The sequence below is a fragment of the Scyliorhinus torazame genome, chromosome 4, assembly GCF_047496885.1.
Source record: "Scyliorhinus torazame isolate Kashiwa2021f chromosome 4, sScyTor2.1, whole genome shotgun sequence".
In the NCBI taxonomy this organism is placed as follows: domain Eukaryota; kingdom Metazoa; phylum Chordata; class Chondrichthyes; order Carcharhiniformes; family Scyliorhinidae; genus Scyliorhinus; species Scyliorhinus torazame.
Window position 1 is genome coordinate 349217710 of NC_092710.1, and position 19762 is coordinate 349237471.

At 43.2% G+C, this 19762-nt stretch overlaps 1 protein-coding gene across 1 annotated transcript in view; it reads right to left on the reverse strand.

Annotated features, from left to right (window-relative positions):
• LOC140411509 (dynein axonemal heavy chain 6-like) overlaps nucleotides 1-19762 on the reverse strand; it is a 1703852-nt gene that overhangs the window by 448508 nt on the left and 1235582 nt on the right. The window contains exons 48-50 of the mRNA XM_072500595.1: nucleotides 10520-10716; nucleotides 9584-9712; nucleotides 1081-1221 (exon numbers count right to left, since the gene is read on the reverse strand). Of these exons, the coding sequence (XP_072356696.1) occupies nucleotides 1081-1221; nucleotides 9584-9712; nucleotides 10520-10716 (467 nt within the window). The remainder of the gene's footprint in view (nucleotides 1-1080; nucleotides 1222-9583; nucleotides 9713-10519; nucleotides 10717-19762) is intronic.

Below are 19762 nucleotides of genomic sequence, written 5' to 3' on the forward strand. Positions count from 1 at the left end.
TGTATCTAATCCTGTGCTGTACCTGTCCTGGGAGTGTTTGATGGGGAGTGTAGAGGGAGCTTTACTCTGTACCTAACCCCGTGCTGTACCTGTCCTGGGAGTGTTTGATGGGGACAGTGTAGAGGGAGCTTTACTCTGTATCTAACCCCATGCTGTACCTGTCCTGGGAGTGTTTGATGGGGACAGTGTAGAGGTAACTTTACTCTGTATCTAACCCTGTGCTGTCCCTGTCCTGGGAGTGTTTGATGGGGGCAGTGTAGGGGGTGCTTTACTCTGTATCTAACCCCGTGCTGTCCCTGTCCTGGGAGTGTTTGATGGGGGCAGTCCAGGGGGTGCTTTACACTGTCTCTAACCCTGTGCTGTACCTGTCCTGGGAGTCTTTGATGGGGACAGTGTAGTGGGAGCTTTACTCTGTATCTAACCCCGTGCTGTACCTGTCTTGGGAGTGTTTGATAGGGACAGTGTAGAGGGAGCTTTACTCTGACTCTAACCCCGTGCCGTACCTGACCTGGGAGTGTTTGATGGGGACAGTGTAGAGGGAGCTTTACGCTGTATCTAACCCCGTGCTGTACCTGTCCTGGGAGTGTTTGATAGGGACAGTGTAGAGGGAGCTTTACTCTGACTCTAACCCCGTGCTGTACCTGTCCTGGGGGTGTTTGATAGGGACAGTGTAGAGGGAGCTTTACTCTGACTCTAACCCCATGCTGTACCTGCCTGGGAGTGTTAGATGGGACAGTGTAGAGGGAGCTTTACGCTGTATCTAACCCCGTGCTGTACCTGCCCTGGGAGTGTTTGATGGAGACAGTGTAGAGGGAGCTTTACTCTGTATCTAACCCCGTGCTGCACCTCTCCTGGGAGTGTTTGATGGGGACAGTGTAGAGGGAGCTTCACGCTGTATCTAACCCCGTGCTGTCGCTGTCCTGGGAGTGTTTGATGGGGACAGTGTAGAGGGTGCTTCACGCTGTATCTAACCCCGTGCTGTACCTGACCTGGGAGTGTTTGATGGGGACTCTATAGAGGCAATTTTACTCTTTACAACCCCAGCTCCGCCTGGTAATTGGTACTGAGCTGGTCTCTTACCTGGAAAATGTGCTGCATTGACTTTGTGGAGGGCTGAGGCAGCGCGAAGATGGAGAAGTGTTTGAGGAGTCTTTGGCTGAGTTCAGTACGAGCACCACCCGGGGGAGCACACGCTGCGACGAGAGTCACATCTTGCACACGCTGATCATCAGAAGCGAAAGAACAAGGAGAAACAGTGAGACACATCACAAACTCACAGCATCGGATGCCATTGAAATTAAACACCAGCTCACAAGCAACTCGAGAGTGGAGACTTGCGCCCAACGATTTCAGTCATCGGGCCCGACATGTAATGCAATAACGTCAAAGCCAAAATCTCAATTGAGAGGCAAGACCCATGACTCGAGTTGCAAGACCTGCGAGTGAGAGCGAGACATGATGCAAATACTCAAGGGCTGGAACTGTGACCAGTGGGACAATAGTAAGGGGGTGGGGGGGGGCGGGGGGCGCTGACATCTGACTCCCAAGAGAGCAGGTCTGATGTTTCTGACTCAGAACCTGAGGCATGAGATTGGAGATCAGAGAATCAATGACACAGTGGAACTGAAGATGAAATGTTTTTTTAAAATGTGTAGAGGCTGGACTTATTCTCCATGGAAGCAACAGAAACTTGATACAGTACATAGATATTTGTCTCAGTTTGATGTGATTTGGAATATTTGTCACAGTTTGATGTGATTTGGAATATTTGTCTCAGTTTGATGCGATTTGGAATATTTGTCCCACAGTTTGACGTGATTTGGAATATTTGTCTTGTGGTTTGGTGCGATTTGGAATATTTGTCACAGTTTGCTGCGATTTGGAATATTTGACTCAGTTTGGTGCGATTTGGAATATTTGTCTCCGTTTGATGGGATTTGGAATATTTGTCTCAGTTTGGTGCGATTTGGAATATTTGTCTTGTGGTTCGATGTGATTTGGAATATTTGTCTCCGTTTGACGTGATTTGGAATATTTGACTCAGTTTGATGTGATTTGGAATATTTGTCTCCGTTTGATGTGATTTGGAATATTTGTCTCAGTTTGATGTGATTTGGAATATTTGTCCCACAGTTTGACGTGATTTGGAATATTTGTCTTGTGGTTTGGTGCGATTTGGAATATTTGTCTCAGTTTGCTGCGATTTGGAATATTTGTCTCAGTTTGGTGCGATTTGGAATATTTGTCTCGTGGTTTGATGTGATTTGGAATATTTGTCTCAGTTTGATGTGATTTGGAATATTTGACTCCGTTTGATGTGATTTGGAATATTTGTCTCAGTTTGATGTGATTCGGAATATTTGTCTCCGTTTGATGTGATTTGGAATATTTGTCTCAGTTTGACGATATTTGGAATATTTGTCCCACAGTTTGATGTGATTTGGAATATTTGTCCCAAAGTTTGATGTGATTTGGAATATATGTGTCAGTTTGATGTGATTTGGAATATTTGTCTCAGTTTGGTGTGATTTGGAATATTTGTCACAGTTTGGTGCGATTTGGAATATTTGTCTCAGTTTGATGTGATTTGGAATATTTCTCTTGTGGTTTGATGTGATTTGGAATATTTGTCACAGTTTGCTGCGATTTGGAATATTTGTCTCAGTTTGGTGCGATTTGGAATATTTGTCTCGTGGTTTGATGTGATTTGGAATATTTGTCTCCGTTTGATGTGATTTGGAATATTTGACTCCGTTTGATGTGATTTGGAATATTTGTCTCAGTTTGATGTGATTCGGAATATTTGTCTCCGTTTGATGTGATTTGGAATATTTGTCTCAGTTTGACGATATTTGGAATATTTGTCCCACAGTTTGATGTGATTTGGAATATTTGTCCCAAAGTTTGATGTGATTTGGAATATATGTGTCAGTTTGATGTGATTTGGAATATTTGTCTCAGTTTGGTGTGATTTGGAATATTTGTCACAGTTTGGTGCGATTTGGAATATTTGTCTCGTGGTTTGATGTGATTTGGAATATTTGTCTCAGTTTGATGTGATTTGAAATATTTGTCCCACAGTTTGACGTGATTTGGAATATTTGTCCCACAGTTTGATGTGATTTGGAATATTTGTCTCAGTTTGATGTGATTTGGAATATTTGTCTCAGTTTGATGTGATTTGGAATATTTGTCTTGTGGCTTGATGTGATTTAGAATATTTGTCTCAGTTTGATGTGATTTAGAATGTTTGTCTCAGTTTGATGTGATTTGGAATATTGTCTCCGTTTGATGTGATTTGCAAATATTTGTCTCAGTTTGATGTGATTTGGAATATTTGTCCCACAGTTTGACGTGATTTGGAATATTTGTCTTGTGGTTTGGTGCGATTTGGAATATTTGTCTCGTGGTTTGAAATATTTGTCTCAGTTTGATGTGATTTGGAATATTTGACTCAGTTTGATGTGATTTGGAATATTTGTCTCAGTTTGATGTGATTTGGAATATTTGTCTTGTGGCTTGATGTGATTTAGAATATTTGTCTCAGTTTGATGTGATTTAGAATGTTTGTCTCAGTTTGATGTGATTTGGAATATTGTCTCCGTTTGATGTGATTTGCAAATATTTGTCTCAGTTTGATGTGATTTGGAATATTTGTCCCACAGTTTGACGTGATTTGGAATATTTGTCTTGTGGTTTGGTGCGATTTGGAATATTTGTCTCGTGGTTTGAAATATTTGTCTCAGTTTGATGTGATTTGGAATATTTGACTCAGTTTGATGTGATTTGGAATATTTGTCTTGTGCTTTGGTGCGATTTGGAATATTTGTCTCGTGGTTTGATGTGATTTGGAATATTTGTCTCAGTTTGATGTGATTTGGAATATTTGACTCAGTTTGATGTGATTTGGAATATTTGACTCAGTTTGATGTGATTTGGAATATTTGTCTCAGTTTGATGTGATTTGGAATATTTGTCACAGGTTGCTGCGATTTGGAATATTTGTCTCAGTTTGGTGCGATTTGGAATATTTGTCTCGTGGTTTGATGTGATTTGGAATATTTGTCTCAGTTTTCTGTGATTTGGAATATTTGTCTCATGGTTTGATGTGATTTGGAATATTTGTCTCCGTTTGATGATGTGATTTGGAATATTTGACTCAGTTTGATGTGATTTGGAATACTGGTCTACGTTTGATGTGATTTGGAATATTTGACTCAGTTTGATGTGATTCGGAATATTTGTCCCACAGTTTGATGTGATTTGGAATATTTGTCTTGTGGTTTGATGTGATTTGGAATATTTGTCTCCGTTTGATGGGATTTGGAATATTTGTATCACTTTGGTGCGATTTGGAATATTTGTCTCGTGGTTCGATGTGATTTGGAATATTTGTCTCCGTTTGACGTGATTTGGAATATTTGACTCAGTTTGATGTGATTTGGAATATTTGTATCACTTTGGTGCGATTTGGAATATTTGTCTCGTGGTTCGATGTGATTTGGAATATTTGTCTCCGTTTGACGTGATTTGGAATATTTGACTCAGTTTGATGTGATTTGGAATATTTGTCACAGTTTGATGTGATTTGGAATATTTGTCTCAGTTTGATGTGATTTGGAATATTTGTCCCACAGTTTGACGTGATTTGGAATATTTGTCTTGTGGTTTGGTGCGATTTGGAATATTTGTCTCAGTTTGCTGCGATTTGGAATATTTGTCTCAGTTTGATGTGATTTGGAATATTTGTCCCACAGTTTGACGTGATTTGGAATATTTGTCTTGTGGTTTGGTGCGATTTGGAATATTTGTCACAGTTTGCTGCGATTTGGAATATTTGACTCAGTTTGGTGCGATTTGGAATATTTGTCTCCGTTTGATGGGATTTGGAATATTTGTCTCAGTTTGGTGCGATTTGGAATATTTGTCTCGTGGTTCGATGTGATTTGGAATATTTGTCTCCGTTTGACGTGATTTGGAATATTTGACTCAGTTTGATGTGATTTGGAATATTTGTCACAGTTTGATGTGATTTGGAATATTTGTCTCAGTTTGATGTGATTTGGAATATTTGTCCCACAGTTTGACGTGATTTGGAATATTTGTCTTGTGGTTTGGTGCGATTTGGAATATTTGTCTCAGTTTGCTGCGATTTGGAATATTTGTCTCAGTTTGATGTGATTTGGAATATTTGTCCCACAGTTTGACGTGATTTGGAATATTTGTCTTGTGGTTTGGTGCGATTTGGAATATTTGTCACAGTTTGCTGCGATTTGGAATATTTGACTCAGTTTGGTGCGATTTGGAATATTTGTCTCCGTTTGATGGGATTTGGAATATTTGTCTCAGTTTGGTGCGATTTGGAATATTTGTCTCGTGGTTCGATGTGATTTGGAATATTTGTCTCCGTTTGACGTGATTTGGAATATTTGACTCAGTTTGATGTGATTTGGAATATTTGTCTCCGTTTGATGTGATTTGGAATATTTGTCTCAGTTTGATGTGATTTGGAATATTTGTCCCACAGTTTGACGTGATTTGGAATATTTGTCTTGTGGTTTGGTGCGATTTGGAATATTTGTCTCAGTTTGCTGCGATTTGGAATATTTGTCTCAGTTTGGTGCGATTTGGAATATTTGTCACAGTTTGCTGCGATTTGGAATATTTGTCTCAGTTTGGTGCGATTTGGAATATTTGTCTCGTGGTTTGATGTGATTTGGAATATTTGTCTCCGTTTGATGTGATTTGGAATATTTGACTCCGTTTGATGTGATTTGGAATATTTGTCTCCGTTTGATGTGATTTGGAATATTTGACTCAGTTTGATGTGATTTGGAATATTTGTCTCAGTTTGACGTGATTTGGAACATTTGTCCCACAGTTTGATGTGATTTGGAATACATGTCTCAGTTTGATGTGATTTGGAATATTTGTCCCACAGTTTGATGTGATTTGGAATATTTGTCTCAGTTTGATGTGATTTGGAATATTTGTCTCAGTTTGATGTGATTTGGAATATTTGTCTTGTGGCTTGATGTGATTTAGAATATTTGTCTCAGTTTGATGTGATTTAGAATGTTTGTCTCAGTTTGATGCGATTTGGAATATTGTCTCCGTTTGATGTGATTTGCAAATATTTGTCTCAGTTTGATGTGATTTGGAATATTTGTCCCACAGTTTGACGTGATTTGGAATATTTGTCTTGTGGTTTGGTGCGATTTGGAATATTTGTCTCGTGGTTTGATGTGATTTGGAATATTTGTCTCAGTTTGATGTGATTTGGAATATTTGACTCAGTTTGATGTGATTTGGAATATTTGTCTTGTGCTTTGGTGCGATTTGGAATATTTGTCTCGTGGTTTGATGTGATTTGGAATATTTGTCTCAGTTTGATGTGATTTGGAATATTTGACTCAGTTTGATGTGATTTGGAATATTTGTCTCAGTTTGATGTGATTTGGAATATTTGTCTCCATTTGATGTGATTTGGAATATTTGTCTCAGTTTGGTGCGATTTGGAATATTTGACTCAGTTTGATGTGATTTGGAATATTTGTCACAGTTTGATGTGATTTGGAATATTTGTCACACAGTTTGGTGCGATTTGGAATATTTGTCACAGGTTGCTGCGATTTGGAATATTTGTCTCAGTTTGGTGCGATTTGGAATATTTGTCTCGTGGTTTGATGTGATTTGGAATATTTGTCTCAGTTTTCTGCGATTTGGAATATTTGTCTCGTGGTTTGATGTGATTTGGAATATTTGTCTCCGTTTGATGATGTGATTTGGAATATTTGACTCAGTTTGATGTGATTTGGAATACTTGTCTACGTTTGATGTGATTTGGAATATTTGACTCAGTTTGATGTGATTCGGAATATTTGTCTCCGTTTGATGTGTTTTGGAATATTTGTCTCCGTTTGATGTGATTTGGAATATTTGTCTCCGTTTGATGTGATTTGGAATATTTGTCTCCGTTTGATGTGACTTGGAATATTTGTCTCCGTTTGATGTGATTTGGAATATTTGTCTCCGTTTGATGTGATTTGGAATATTTGTCTCCGTTTGATGTGATTTGGAATATTTGTCTCAGTTTGATGTGATTTGGAATATTTGTCCCCATTTGATGTGATTTGGAATATTTGTCTCAGTTTGATGTGATTTGGAATATTTGTCTCAGTTTGATGTTATTTGGAATATTTGTCTCAGTTTGGTGCGATTTGGAATATTTGTCGCAGTTTGCTGCGATTTGGAATATTTGTCTCAGTTTGGTGCGATTTGGAATATTTGTCTCGTGGTTTGATGTGATTTGGAATATTTGTCTCAGTTTGATGTTATTTGGAATATTTGTCTCAGTTTGATGTTATTTGGAATATTTGTCTCAGTTTGGTGCGATTTGGAATATTTGTCTCAGTTTGATGTGATTTGGAATATTTGTCTCAGTTTGGTGCGATTTGGAATATTTGTCTCGTGGTTCGATGTGATTTGGAATATTTGGCTCAGTTTGATGTGATTTGGAATATTTGTCCCAAAGTTTGATGTGATTTGGAATATTTGTCTTGTGGTTTGGTGCGATTTGGAATATTTGTCACAGTTTGCTACGATTTGGAATATTTGTCTCAGTTTGGTGCAATTTGGAATATTTGTCTCAGTTTGATGTTTTTGGGAATATTTGTTTCAGTTTGCTGCGATTTGGAATATTTGTCTCGTGGTTTGATGTGATTTGGAATATTTGTCTCCGTTTGATGATGTGATTTGGAATATTTGACTCAGTTTGATGTGATTTGGAATATTTGTCTCCGTTTGATGTGATTTGGAATATTTGTCTCCGTTTGATGTGATTTGGAATATTTGTCTCCGTTTGATGTGATTTGGAATATTTGACTCAGTTTGATGTGATTTGGAATATTTGTCTCAGTTTGATGTGATTTGGAATATTTGTCTCCGTTTGATGTGATTTGGAATATTTGTCTCAGTTTGATGTGATTCGGAATATTTGTCTCAGTTTGATGTGATTTGGAATATTTGGCTCAGTTTGATGTGATTTGGAATATTTGGCTCAGTTTGATGTGATTTGGAATATTTGTCCCAAAGTTTGATGTGATTTGGAATATTTGTCTTGTGGTTTGGTGCGATTTGGAATATTTGTCACAGCTTGCTGCGATTTGGAATATTTGTCTCAGTTTGATGTTATTTGGAATATTTGTCTCAGTTTGATGTTTTTGGGAATATTTGTTTCAGTTTGCTGCGATTTGGAATATTTGTCTCGTGGTTTGATGTGATTTGGAATATTTGTCTCCGTTTGATGATGTGATTTGGAATATTTGACTCAGTTTGATGTGATTTGGAATATTTGTCTCCGTTTGATGTGATTTGGAATATTTGTCTCCGTTTGATGTGATTTGGAATATTTGACTCAGTTTGATGTGATTTGGAATATTTGTCTCAGTTTGATGTGATTTGAAATATTTGTCCCACAGTTTGACGTGATTTGGAATATTTGTCCCACAGTTTGGTGTGATTTGGAATATTTGTCTCAGTTTGATGTGATTTGGAATATCTGTCTTGTGGTTTGATGTGATTTAGAATATTTGTCTCAGTTTGATGTGATTTGGAATATTTGTCTCGGTTTGATGTGATTTAGAATGTTTGTCTCAGTTTGATGTGATTTGCAATATTTGTCTCAGTTTGATGTGATTTGCAATATTTGTCACACAGTTTGATGTGATTTGGAATATTGTCTCCGTTTGATGTGATTTGGAATATTTGTCTCAGTTTGATGTGATTTGGAATATTTGTCCCACAGTTTGATGTGATTTGGAATATTTGTCTTGTGGTTTGATGTGATTTGGAATATTTGTCTCAGTTTGATGTTTTTGGGAATATTTGTCTCAGTTTGGTGCGATTTGGAATATTTGTCTTAGTTTGATGTTATTTGGAATATTTGTCTCAGTTTGATGTTTTTGGGAATATTTGTCACAGTTTGCTGCGATTTGGAATATTTGTCTCAGTTTGATGTGATTTGGAATATTTGTCTCAGTTTGATGTGAATTGGAATGTTTGTCCCACAGTTTGATGTGATTTGGAATGTTTGTCTCAGTTTGATGTGATTTGGAATATTTGTCTCAGTTTGAGATGATTTGGAATGTTTGTCTCAGTTTGATGTGATTTGGAATGTTTGTCTCAGTTTGATGTGATTTGGAATATTTGTCTCAGTTTGATGTGATTTGGAATGTTTGTCTCAGTTTGATGTGATTTGGAATGATTGTCTCAGTTTGATGTGATTTGGAATGTTTGTCCCACAGTTTGATGTGATTTAGAATAGTTGTCTCGTGGTTTGATGTGATTTGGTGAAATGGTGTTGGCAGCTGTCTGTTTCCAAAAGCAATTTGATACTTGTTTGCACATTTTCCCCCTTTGAATGGCGAAGGAGCAGGGGAGGTTAAACATATTTCTGTATCAAATAACTGGTAAAATACTGAGGGTTCAATAACTCCCTTCATTGCTGACTCATTCTGTTAATATTGTCTTTGTTGAATAACTTCATCAAGTAAATAATCAGAAGACAAGGCATGAAACATACCAGCCATTTGAAATTCTGAACATCGAAGAAACCTCCGAGATCCAGAAACTGTCGAATGAGTTCAAGAGGAGGCTGTGCCCCGTACTGTTCGACTGTTGGCATATTGAGGTCATCCAAAAATACAATCACCTTCCAAAAACAAAGTGTATTCATTAAATGGTGATAAATTGGGAAATGTTGTTGTACAAAGGCACTGGATGTCCTTGTACACCAGTCACTGAAAGAAAGCAAGCAGGTACAGCAAGCAGTTAGGAAGGCAAATGGTATCTTGGCCTTCATTGCAAAAAGACTTGGTTGTAGGCGCAAGGACATCTTACTGCAGCTGTACAGGGCCTTGGTGAGATTACACCCGGAGTATTGTGTGTCGTTTTGGTCTCTTTATCTAAGAAAAGATATACTTGCCATAGAGGGAGTGCAGCAAATGTTTGTTAGACTGCTTCATGAGATGGCAGGATTGTCATATGAGGAGATATTCTGTTGAGTGGGCTGGTATTCACTGTGATTTGTAAGAGTGAGAGGTGATCTCACTGAAGTGTACAAGGTTCTTTCTTGGGGTGACAACGTAGATGCAGGAAGGCTGTTTCCCTTTGATCAGGGATCGAGAGCCATGGACAGTTTCGGAATAAGGGGCAGGCCACTGAGGACTGAGATAAGAAGAAATTCCTTTAGTCAGAGGGTAGTGAAACTTTGGAATTTGTACCCCAGAGGGCTGTGGCGGCTCAGTCATTGAGTATGTTCAAGACAGGTATTGATAGATTTCTGGATATTAAAGCTACCAAGGGTTCGGAGGATAGTGCAGGAAAATGGCAGAGGTAGAAGATCAGCTCTGATTAATTGAATGGTGGATGAGGCTAGAGGGATCGAATGGCCTACTCCTGCTTGCCCATGCTGCCATTAGTATCTGTCTGTGTTCAGACATGATGAAATGTTACCCACCTGTTTGTTCTTTGCTGGGCTGCGCCGGTTTCTGCTCCTCTTCACCAGTTTCTGCAGGATATGTGCCTGGGTTTGAGCCGAGGTAGTCTGCGTGCTGAACAACATTGTGTTTACCACTAGCTCCTGGCGGTCACGACTGGACCTGGTGTCACTTTGCACACCGTACCTCCCTGAGAACTCCACTCGCTGACTGCAAACTGGACCGGAAAGCAAGAAAGCAATCCTCATTAATACACATTCATTCATTCTCTGCTGCTGGTGGCTGAGCAATCTCTGGTAGAAATTCACCCCAGCGTCTGATGAGTTCAGGTCTCACTCAAGTGGTTGAGTTAATTATACATGCTTGCACTCATGTAGACCAGGCCAGGGAGGACAACAGATTTCCTGCCCGAAAGGACATTAGTGAACCAGATGAGTTTTTACGACAATCGACAATCGTTTTATGGCCACCTTTTAGACTTTTAATTCCAGATTTTTATTGAATTCATATTTCACAATCTGCTATGGTGGGATTTGAACCCAGTTCCCCAGAGAGCATGACTCTGGATCTATGGGTAACTAGTCCAGTGAGAAAACTACTTCACCACTGCCTCCCAAGTTAAAGTCCGCTGAACGACCCGTTTAGCGGGATGCTTCACAGCAGGCGCAGCACCGAGAAATATCTCACTGGCCAATGGCGCTTTGTTCTTTTCGTTTGGCCTCGGGGAGTTTCTCCCAGTGGAACCCCCAGTTAGAGGAATTTCCTGTTGGCAAGCTGACCTCCCAGTCTGGGAGGAGAGGTCAGACCGGAGGGGGAATCAAAATGGGTCACACGGAAATGGGGGTGGGGGGGGGGGGGGGGGGGGGGGGGAGTCGGACCAGGCTAGGTGGGTTAGTCCAGAGGGGGGGGGGTGGGTTCCCACTGGGTCACACTGTGGGTACGTGTGGAGGAGAGTCAGGCTGGTACGGGGGTTTGGACTGGAGGGGGTTCGGACCGGGTCGTACCAGGAGGGTGGGTCAGAACGGGAAGAGAGGGTGGGAAGTCAGGCTGAGTCGCACCTGAGGATGGGGGTGTGTGGTCAGATGGGTGGTGGGGCGTGGGGTTGGCATGGTGGGGTGGGGGTTGGGTCCGGTCGTGCAAAGGTGCCAGGGGGGTGGTGTGATAAGTCCACTTTGGGGAGGGGGAGGGAGAGAGTGGATCGCATGTGTGCAGGGTATCTTGTGCGAGGCTGGATCTAGGTTTTTTTATTAGTTACCCTGGAATTAGAAGTATTTTTTTTCCCTTCTAACTCTTTCAGAGTAACTATCAGGTTAAGCTGACAGAACCATCCGAAATTATAGAACTATAGAATTACAGACGAGTAAGCCTGATGTCAGGAGTGGGGGAAATTCTAGAATCCATTCTCAAGTTTTTATGGCAGAGCACTTGGGAAACAGTGACAGGATTGGACAGAGTCAGCATGGATTTATAAAGGGGAAACCATGCTTGACAAATCTACTGGAATTCTTCGAGGATGTAACTATATGAAGGGGAGCCAGTGGATGTGGTTTATTTGGACTTTCAGAAGGCTTTGACAAAGTCCTGCATAAGAGATTAGCGTGTAAAATTAAAGCACATGGGATTGGGGGTAGTTTATTGAGATGGATAGAAAATTTGTTGGAAGACAGGATACCAAGAGTTGGAATAAACGGGTCATTTTCCAAATTGGCAAGCAGTGACTAGAATGTTTGGGTGTGTTTATTGTCACGTGTACCAAGGTGCAGTGATAAGTATTTTTCTGCGAGCAGTACATGACAAGAAAATGCATAATAGGGCAACACAAGGTACACAATGTAACTACATAAGCACTGGCATCAGGTGAAGCATACAGGGTGTAGTATTAATCAGGTCAGTCCATAAGAGGGTCGTTTATGAGTGTGGTAACAATGGGGAAGAAGCTGTTTTTTTAGTCTGTTCATGCGTGTTCTCAGACTTCTGTATCTCCTGCCAGATGGAAGAAGTTGGAAGAGTGAGTAAGCCGGGTGGGAGGGATCTTTGATTATGCTGCCCGCTTTCCCCAGGCAGCGGGAGGTGTAGATGGAGTCAATGGATGGGAGGCAGGTTTGTGTAATGGACTGGGCTGTATTCACGACTCTGAAGTTTCTTGCGGTCCTGGGTCGAGCAGTTGCCAAACCAGGCTGTGATGCAGCCCGAGAGGATGCTTTCTATGGTGCATCTGTAAAAGTTGGTAAGGGTTAATGTGGACATGTCAAATTTCCTTAGTTTCCTTAGTGGGGTACCACAGGGATTTGTGCTGGGCCCTAGCTATTTACAATATATATTAATGATTTGGATGAAGGAACAAAATGTAATGTCTCCAAATTTGCAGAAGGCATAAACTTGGGTAGGAGGGTGAGCTGTGAGGAGGATACAGAGATCCTTCAGTGTGATTTGGACAAGTTGAGTGAGTGGGCAAATGAATGGCAGATGTGGTATAATTTGGATAAATGCGAGGTTATCCACTTTGGTAGCAAAAACAAGAAGGCAGACTATTACCTGAATGGCCACAAATTAGGAGAGGGGAATGTGCAATGAGATCTGGGTGTTCACGTACACCAGTCACTGAAGGTAAGCATGCAGGTGTAGAAGGAGGTAAAGAAGGTAAATGACATGCTGGCCTTCATTGAGAGAGGATTCGAGTACAGGAGCAGGGATAACTCGCTGTAATTATACAGGGCCTTGGTGAGGCGACCCCTGGAATACTGTGTGATGTTTTGGTCTCCTTATCTGAGGAAGGATGTTCTTGCTATGGAGGGAGTGCAGTGAAGGTTTACCAGACTGATTCCTGGGATGGTAGGACTGACGGATGAGGAGAGATTGAATCGGTTAGGATTGTTCTTGCTGAAGTTCAGAAGAATGAGGGGGATCTCATAGAAACCTATAAAATTCGAACAGGACTGGACAGGGTAGATGCAGGAAGGATGTTTCTGATGGTGGGTGAAATGAAATGAAAATGAAATTAAATGAAAAATGAAAATCACTTATTGTCACAAGTAGGCTTCAAATGAAGTTACTGTGAAAAGCCCCTAGTCGCCACATTCCGGCGCCTGTTCGGGTAACTGTTACGGAAATTGAACCGTGCTGCTGGCCTGCCTTGGTCTGCTTTCAAAGCCAGTGATTTAGCCCTGTGCTAAACAGCCCCAGGTGTGTCCAGAACCAAGGGCCAAAGTCTGAGGATACGGGGTAGACCATTTAGGACAGAGATGAGGAGAACTTTCTTCTTGGCGAGCCTGTGGAATTTGTAACCACAGTAAGTAGTTGAGTCCAAAACATTGTATGGTTACAAGAAACAGTTAGGTAGAACACCTAGGGCGAAGGGGATCAAAGGATATGAATCTGTAGAATTTGCTACCCCAGAGTGTGGTGGATGGAGGGGCAGTGAGTAAATTTAAGGAGGAGTGAGACAGATTTTCAATTGGTAATGGGTTGAAGATTATGGAGAACGGGCAGGACGGTTGAGTTGAGGCCAGGATGAGATCAGCCATGATCACATTGAGGGTATTAGGCTCGGAAGGTCATAGATTATCATAGATTATCATAGAATTTACAGTGCAGAAGGAGGCTATTCGGCCCATCGAGTCTGCACCGACTCTTGGAAAGAGCACCCTACCCAAGGTCAACACCTCCACCCTATCCCCATAACCCAGTCAAACACGAAGGGCAATTTTGGACACCAAGGGCAATTTATCATGGCCAATCCACCTAACCTGCACATCTTTGGACTGTGGGAGGAAACCGGAGCACCCAGAGGAAACCCACGCACACACGGGGAGGATGTGCAGACTCCGCACAGACTGTGACCCAAGCCGGAATCGAACCTGGGACCCTGGAGCTGTGAAGCAATTGTGCTAACCACTGTGCTACCATGCTGCCCTCGGTCATGTGTCCTAGGGAGGAGACTGGCTGATTTTGCAATCCAGCTCTTGGTCTGCAACAAATGTAGGTAGCAGATGAGGAACATATCAACCATGATAGACTCGATGGGCCGAATGGCCTAATTCTGCTCCTCTATCTTATATGGGGGAAAGCGGGATTAGGCTATTGAGTTGATCAGACATAGAACATAGAACATAGAAAAATACAGCACAGAACAGGCCCTTCGGCCCACGATGTTGTGCCGAACCTTTGTCCTAGATTAATCATAGATTATCATTGAATTTACAGTGCAGAAGGAGGCCATTCGGCCCTTTGAGTCTGCACCGGCTCTTGGAAAGAGCACCATACCCAAACTCAACACCTCCACCCAACACCAAGGGCAATTTGGACATTAAGGGCAATTTATCATTGGCCAATTCACCTAACCCGCACATCTTTGGACTGTGGGAGGAAACCGGAGCACCCGGAGGAAACCCACGCAGACACGGGGAGGACGTGCAGACTCCGCACAGACAATGACCCAAGCCGGAATCGAACTTGGGACCATGGAGCTGTGAAGCAATTGCGCTATCCACAATGCTACCGTGCTGCCCTTAAGAACAAATAAATCTACACTATATCATTTTACCGTCATCCATGTGCCTATCCAATAGCTGCTTGAAGGTCCCTAATGTTTCCGACTCAACTACTTCCACAGGCAGTGCATTCCATGCCCCCACTACTCTCTGGGTAAAGAACCTACCTCTGATATCCCTCCTATATCTTCCACCTTTCACCTTAAATTTATGTCCCCTTGTAATGGTGTGTTCCACCCGGGGAAAAAGTCTCTGACTGTCTACTCTATCTATTCCCCTGATCATCTTATAAACCTCTATCAAGTCGCCCCTCATCCTTCTCCGCTCTAATGAGAAAAGGCCTAGCACCCTCAACCTTTCCTCGTAAGACCTACTCTCCATTCCAGGCAACATCCTGGTAAATCTTCTTTGCACCTTTTCCAGAGTTTCCACATCCTTCCTAAAATGAGGCGACCAGAACTGTACACAGTACTCCAAATGTGGCCTTACCAAAGTTTTGTACAGCTGCATCATCACCTCACGGCTCTTAAATTCAATCCCTCTGTTAATGAACGCGAGCACACCATAGGCCTTCTTCACAGCTCTATCCACTTGAGTGGCAACTTTCAAAGATGTATGAACATAGACCCCAAGATCTCTCTGCTCCTCCACATTGCCAAGAACTCTACCGTTAACCCTATATTCCGCATTCATATTTGTCCTTCCAAAATGGACAACCTCACACTTTTCAGGGTTAAACTCCATCTGCCACTTCACAGCCCAGCTCTGCATCCTATCTATGTCTCTTTGCAGCCGACAACAGCCCTCCTTACTATCCACAACTCCACCAATCTTCGTATCGTCTGCAAATTTACTGACCCACCCTTCAACTCCCTCATCCAAGTCATTAATGAAAATCACAAACAGCAGAGGACCCAGAACTGATCCCTGCGGTACGCCACTGGTAACTGGGATCCAGGCTGAATATTTGCCATCCACCACCACTCTGACTTCTATCGGTTAGCCAGTTCGTTATCCAACTGGCCAAATTTCCCACTATCCCATGCCTCCTTACTTTCTGCATAAGCCTACCATGGGGAACTTTATCAAATGCCTTACTAAAATCCATGTACACTACATCCACTGCTTTACCTTCATCCACATGCTTGGTCACCTCCTCAAAGAATTCAATAAGATTTGTAAGGCAAGACCTACCCCTCACAAATCCGTGCTGACTATCCCTAATCAAGCAGTGTCTTTCCAGATGCTCAGAAATCCTATCCTTCAGTACCCTTTCCATTACTTTGCCTACCACCGAAGTAAGACTAACTGGCCTGTAATTCCCAGGGTTATCCCTAGTTCCTTTTTTGAACAGGGGCACGACATTCGCCACTCTCCAATCCCCTGGTACCACCCCTGTTGACAGTGAGGACGAAAAGATCATTGCCAACGGCTCTGCAATTTCATCTCTTGCTTCCCATAGAATCCTTGGATATATCCCGTCAGGCCCGGGGGACTTGTCAGGAAGGAAGATGTGTTGGGCATTTTGAAAAACTTGAGGATAGACAAGTATTTCCTCGAGCTTACCAATCTGTTTCACACTGTCCTCTCCAACAATATCGCCCCTCTCATTTGTAAATACAGAAGAAAAATACTCATTCAAGGACTCTCCTATCTCTTCAGACTCAATACACAATCTCCCGCTACTGTCCTTGATCGGACCTACCCTCGCTCTAGTCATTCTCATATTTCTCACATATGTGTAAAAGGCCTTGGGGTTTTCCTTGATCCTACCCGCCAAAGATTGTTCATGCCCTCTCTTAGCTCTCCTAATCCCTTTCTTCAGTTCCCTCCTGGCTATCTTGTATCCCTCCAATGCCCTGTCTGAACCTTGTTTCCTCAGCCTTACATAAGTCACCTTTTTCCTCTTAACAAGACATTCAACCTCTCTTGTCAACCATGGTTCCCTCACTCGACCATCTCTTCCCTGCCTGACAGGGACATACATATCAAGGACACGTAGCACCTGTTCCTTGACCAAGTTCCACATTTCACTTGTGTCCTTCCCTGCCAGCCTATGTTCCCAACTTATGCACTTCAATTCTTGTCTGACAACATCGTATTTACCCTTCCCCCAATTGTAAACCTTGCCCTGTTGCACGTACCTATCCCTCTCCATTACTAAAGTGAAAGTCACAGAATTGTGGTCACTATCTCCAAAATGCTCCCCCACTAACAAATCTATCACTTGCCCTGGTTCATTACCCAGTACTAAATCCAATATTGCCCCTCCTCTGGTCGGACAATCTACATACTGTGTTAGAAAAGCTTCCTGGACACACTGCACAAACACCACCCCATCCAAACTATTTGATCTAAAGAGTTTCCACTCAATATTTGGGAAGTTAAAGTCGCCCATGACTACTACCCTATGACTTCTGCACCTTTCCAAAATCTGTTTCCCAATCTGTTCCTCCACATCTCTGTTACTATTGGGGGGCCTATAGAAAACTCCTAACAAGGTGACTGCTCCTTTCCTATTTCTGACTTCAACCCATACTACCTCAATAGGGTGATACTCCTCAAACTGCCTTTCTGCAGCTGTTATACTATCTCTAATTAATAATGCCACCCCCCCCACCTCTTTTACCACCCTCCCTAATCTTATTGAAACATCTATAACCAGGGACCTCCAACAACCATTTCTGCCCCTCTTCTATCCAAGTTTCCGTGATGGCCACCACATCGTAGTCCCAAGTACCGATCCATGCCTTAAGTTCACCCACCTTATTCCTGATGCTTCTTGCGTTGAAGTATACACACTTCAACCCATCTCCGTGCCTGCAAATACTCTCCTTTGTCAGTGTTCCCTTCCCCACTGCCTCATGATCATAATGAATGGCGGAGCGGGCTTGAAGGGCCGAATGGCCTCCTCCTGCTTCTGTTTTCTATGTTTCTACTCTACTTTCTATTTCTCACAAGTCTGTTATGTGGCACTGTATTAAATTAACAGCAATGCCCTTATCAACCTTCCCTGTTACCACCTCAAAACACTCCATAAGTTAGTTAAACATGATTTTCCCTTAATGAATCCATGCTGGATTTCTTTCATTATTCTGCACGTGTCTAAGTTACTGATAATTTTATCCTGAACTTGAATTTCCCTACCACTGAAGACCAACAGGCTGGGCTGTTGTTGCCGATTTTATCCTTGCACTTCCTCTTGAGCAAGGGTGTAACATTTGAAATTTTCTGATCTTCTGGCACCTCCCCTGTGTCTACAGGAGATTTCTGAGTGATCATCATTTGAGAGTGGGATGGGCGAATGAGAGCGAGAGTCTTCTTGATAATCTCTCTTATTAAAGATTATTAAATGTTCATCAGGTGATGAAGGAGCTGTGGTAATATCAGGTATTACGGTACCTGAGAGAGGAATAACCATTGGCTAGACCGCGGGGTCTACCATTGGGCAATGTACATAGCCCCGCCCTGAGAGGCGGGGCTAAGAACCAATGCCATCCCAGCAGCCTTCACTTCTGTAACTTCGCTGCTGGGTACAATTCTATCTGATTAAAGCTGATTCGATATGACTCCACGTGGACTCGAGTATTGATTGTGTATCAATTTAATCAGATAAGTACTTTGAAGGATGGATCTCCGCATCAAGCCGGCGTGCCTTCAGCTCAGCCCGCACGCAGAAAACTCTGCCGTAATTTATAAGCATTGGCTGGCATGCTTCCAGAGCTACCTCGAGACGGATGCCGACACCCCCACGGAAAGGCAGAAAATGCACCTCCTACGCTCGCAGGTCAGCCCGGCGATCTACCTCCTGATCGAAGGGGCGGCGAATTATGATAAAGCCATGGAACTGCTTGAAGGACACTACATTCGTCCACTTAATCAGGTCTACGCCCGTCACTTGCTGGCAAAGAGACGGCAGAGCCCAGATGAGACGCTAGAAGATTTCTACCGGGCACTGATCGTGCTGGGCCAAAACTGCGGCTGCCCAGCGGTGACAGCGAACGAGCACTCCGAACTTTTAATTCGAGACGCTTTCATGGCAGGTATGATCTCCCCCGACATTTGCCGAAGGCTACTCGAAATGGACACGCGGGGCCTCACCGAGGCCCGGGCTCTGGCAGGGTCCATGGACGTGGCGTACAAAAACGCCCTTGCGTATGCCCCTGCGCGCACTGCGCCCCCCTGGGCTGCGTGGCACCCCGCCGCAGCAGCCCCCCCAGACTTACCCGCTTAACCCCCAGACTTACCCGCTAACACCGCAGGCCTGCGCGGCAAGGCGCCCCACTACCGCCGCTGGCCAACGCTGCTTCTTCTGCGGCCAGGCAAATCACCCGCGCGCGCGCTGCCCGGCCCGCACCGTCACCTGCAAAGGGTGCAGCAAGAAAGGCCACTATGCTGCGGTCTGCCTCGCCCGCGCGGTGAACGCAGTATCCAATGACTACCCTCAGCCGTTCTTCCAGCCGCCCGCTGTGCAACCACAGCCATTCTTCCAAATCCCGACCGTCCCAGGCCCACCGCCGCACTCCCTTTTCCCAGCCCCGCCGGCCCAACGCGCACCGCAGCCTTTGCCCCGCCAGGCAGCGTCGCAGCCGCGGCCATTCTTCCCCCCGGCTGGAGGAGTGCGCGCAGCCATTTTGTCCCTCGCCGGTCCAATCGTCGGGGTCTCCGTCCCCGAACTCCATGGGCGATCCCTGGCCGGCGCCATCTTGGATGGGGCCTCAAGCCCCCAGCACGGCTGGCTACGCGCTGCCGGACCAAAACCCTTTGTTGCAG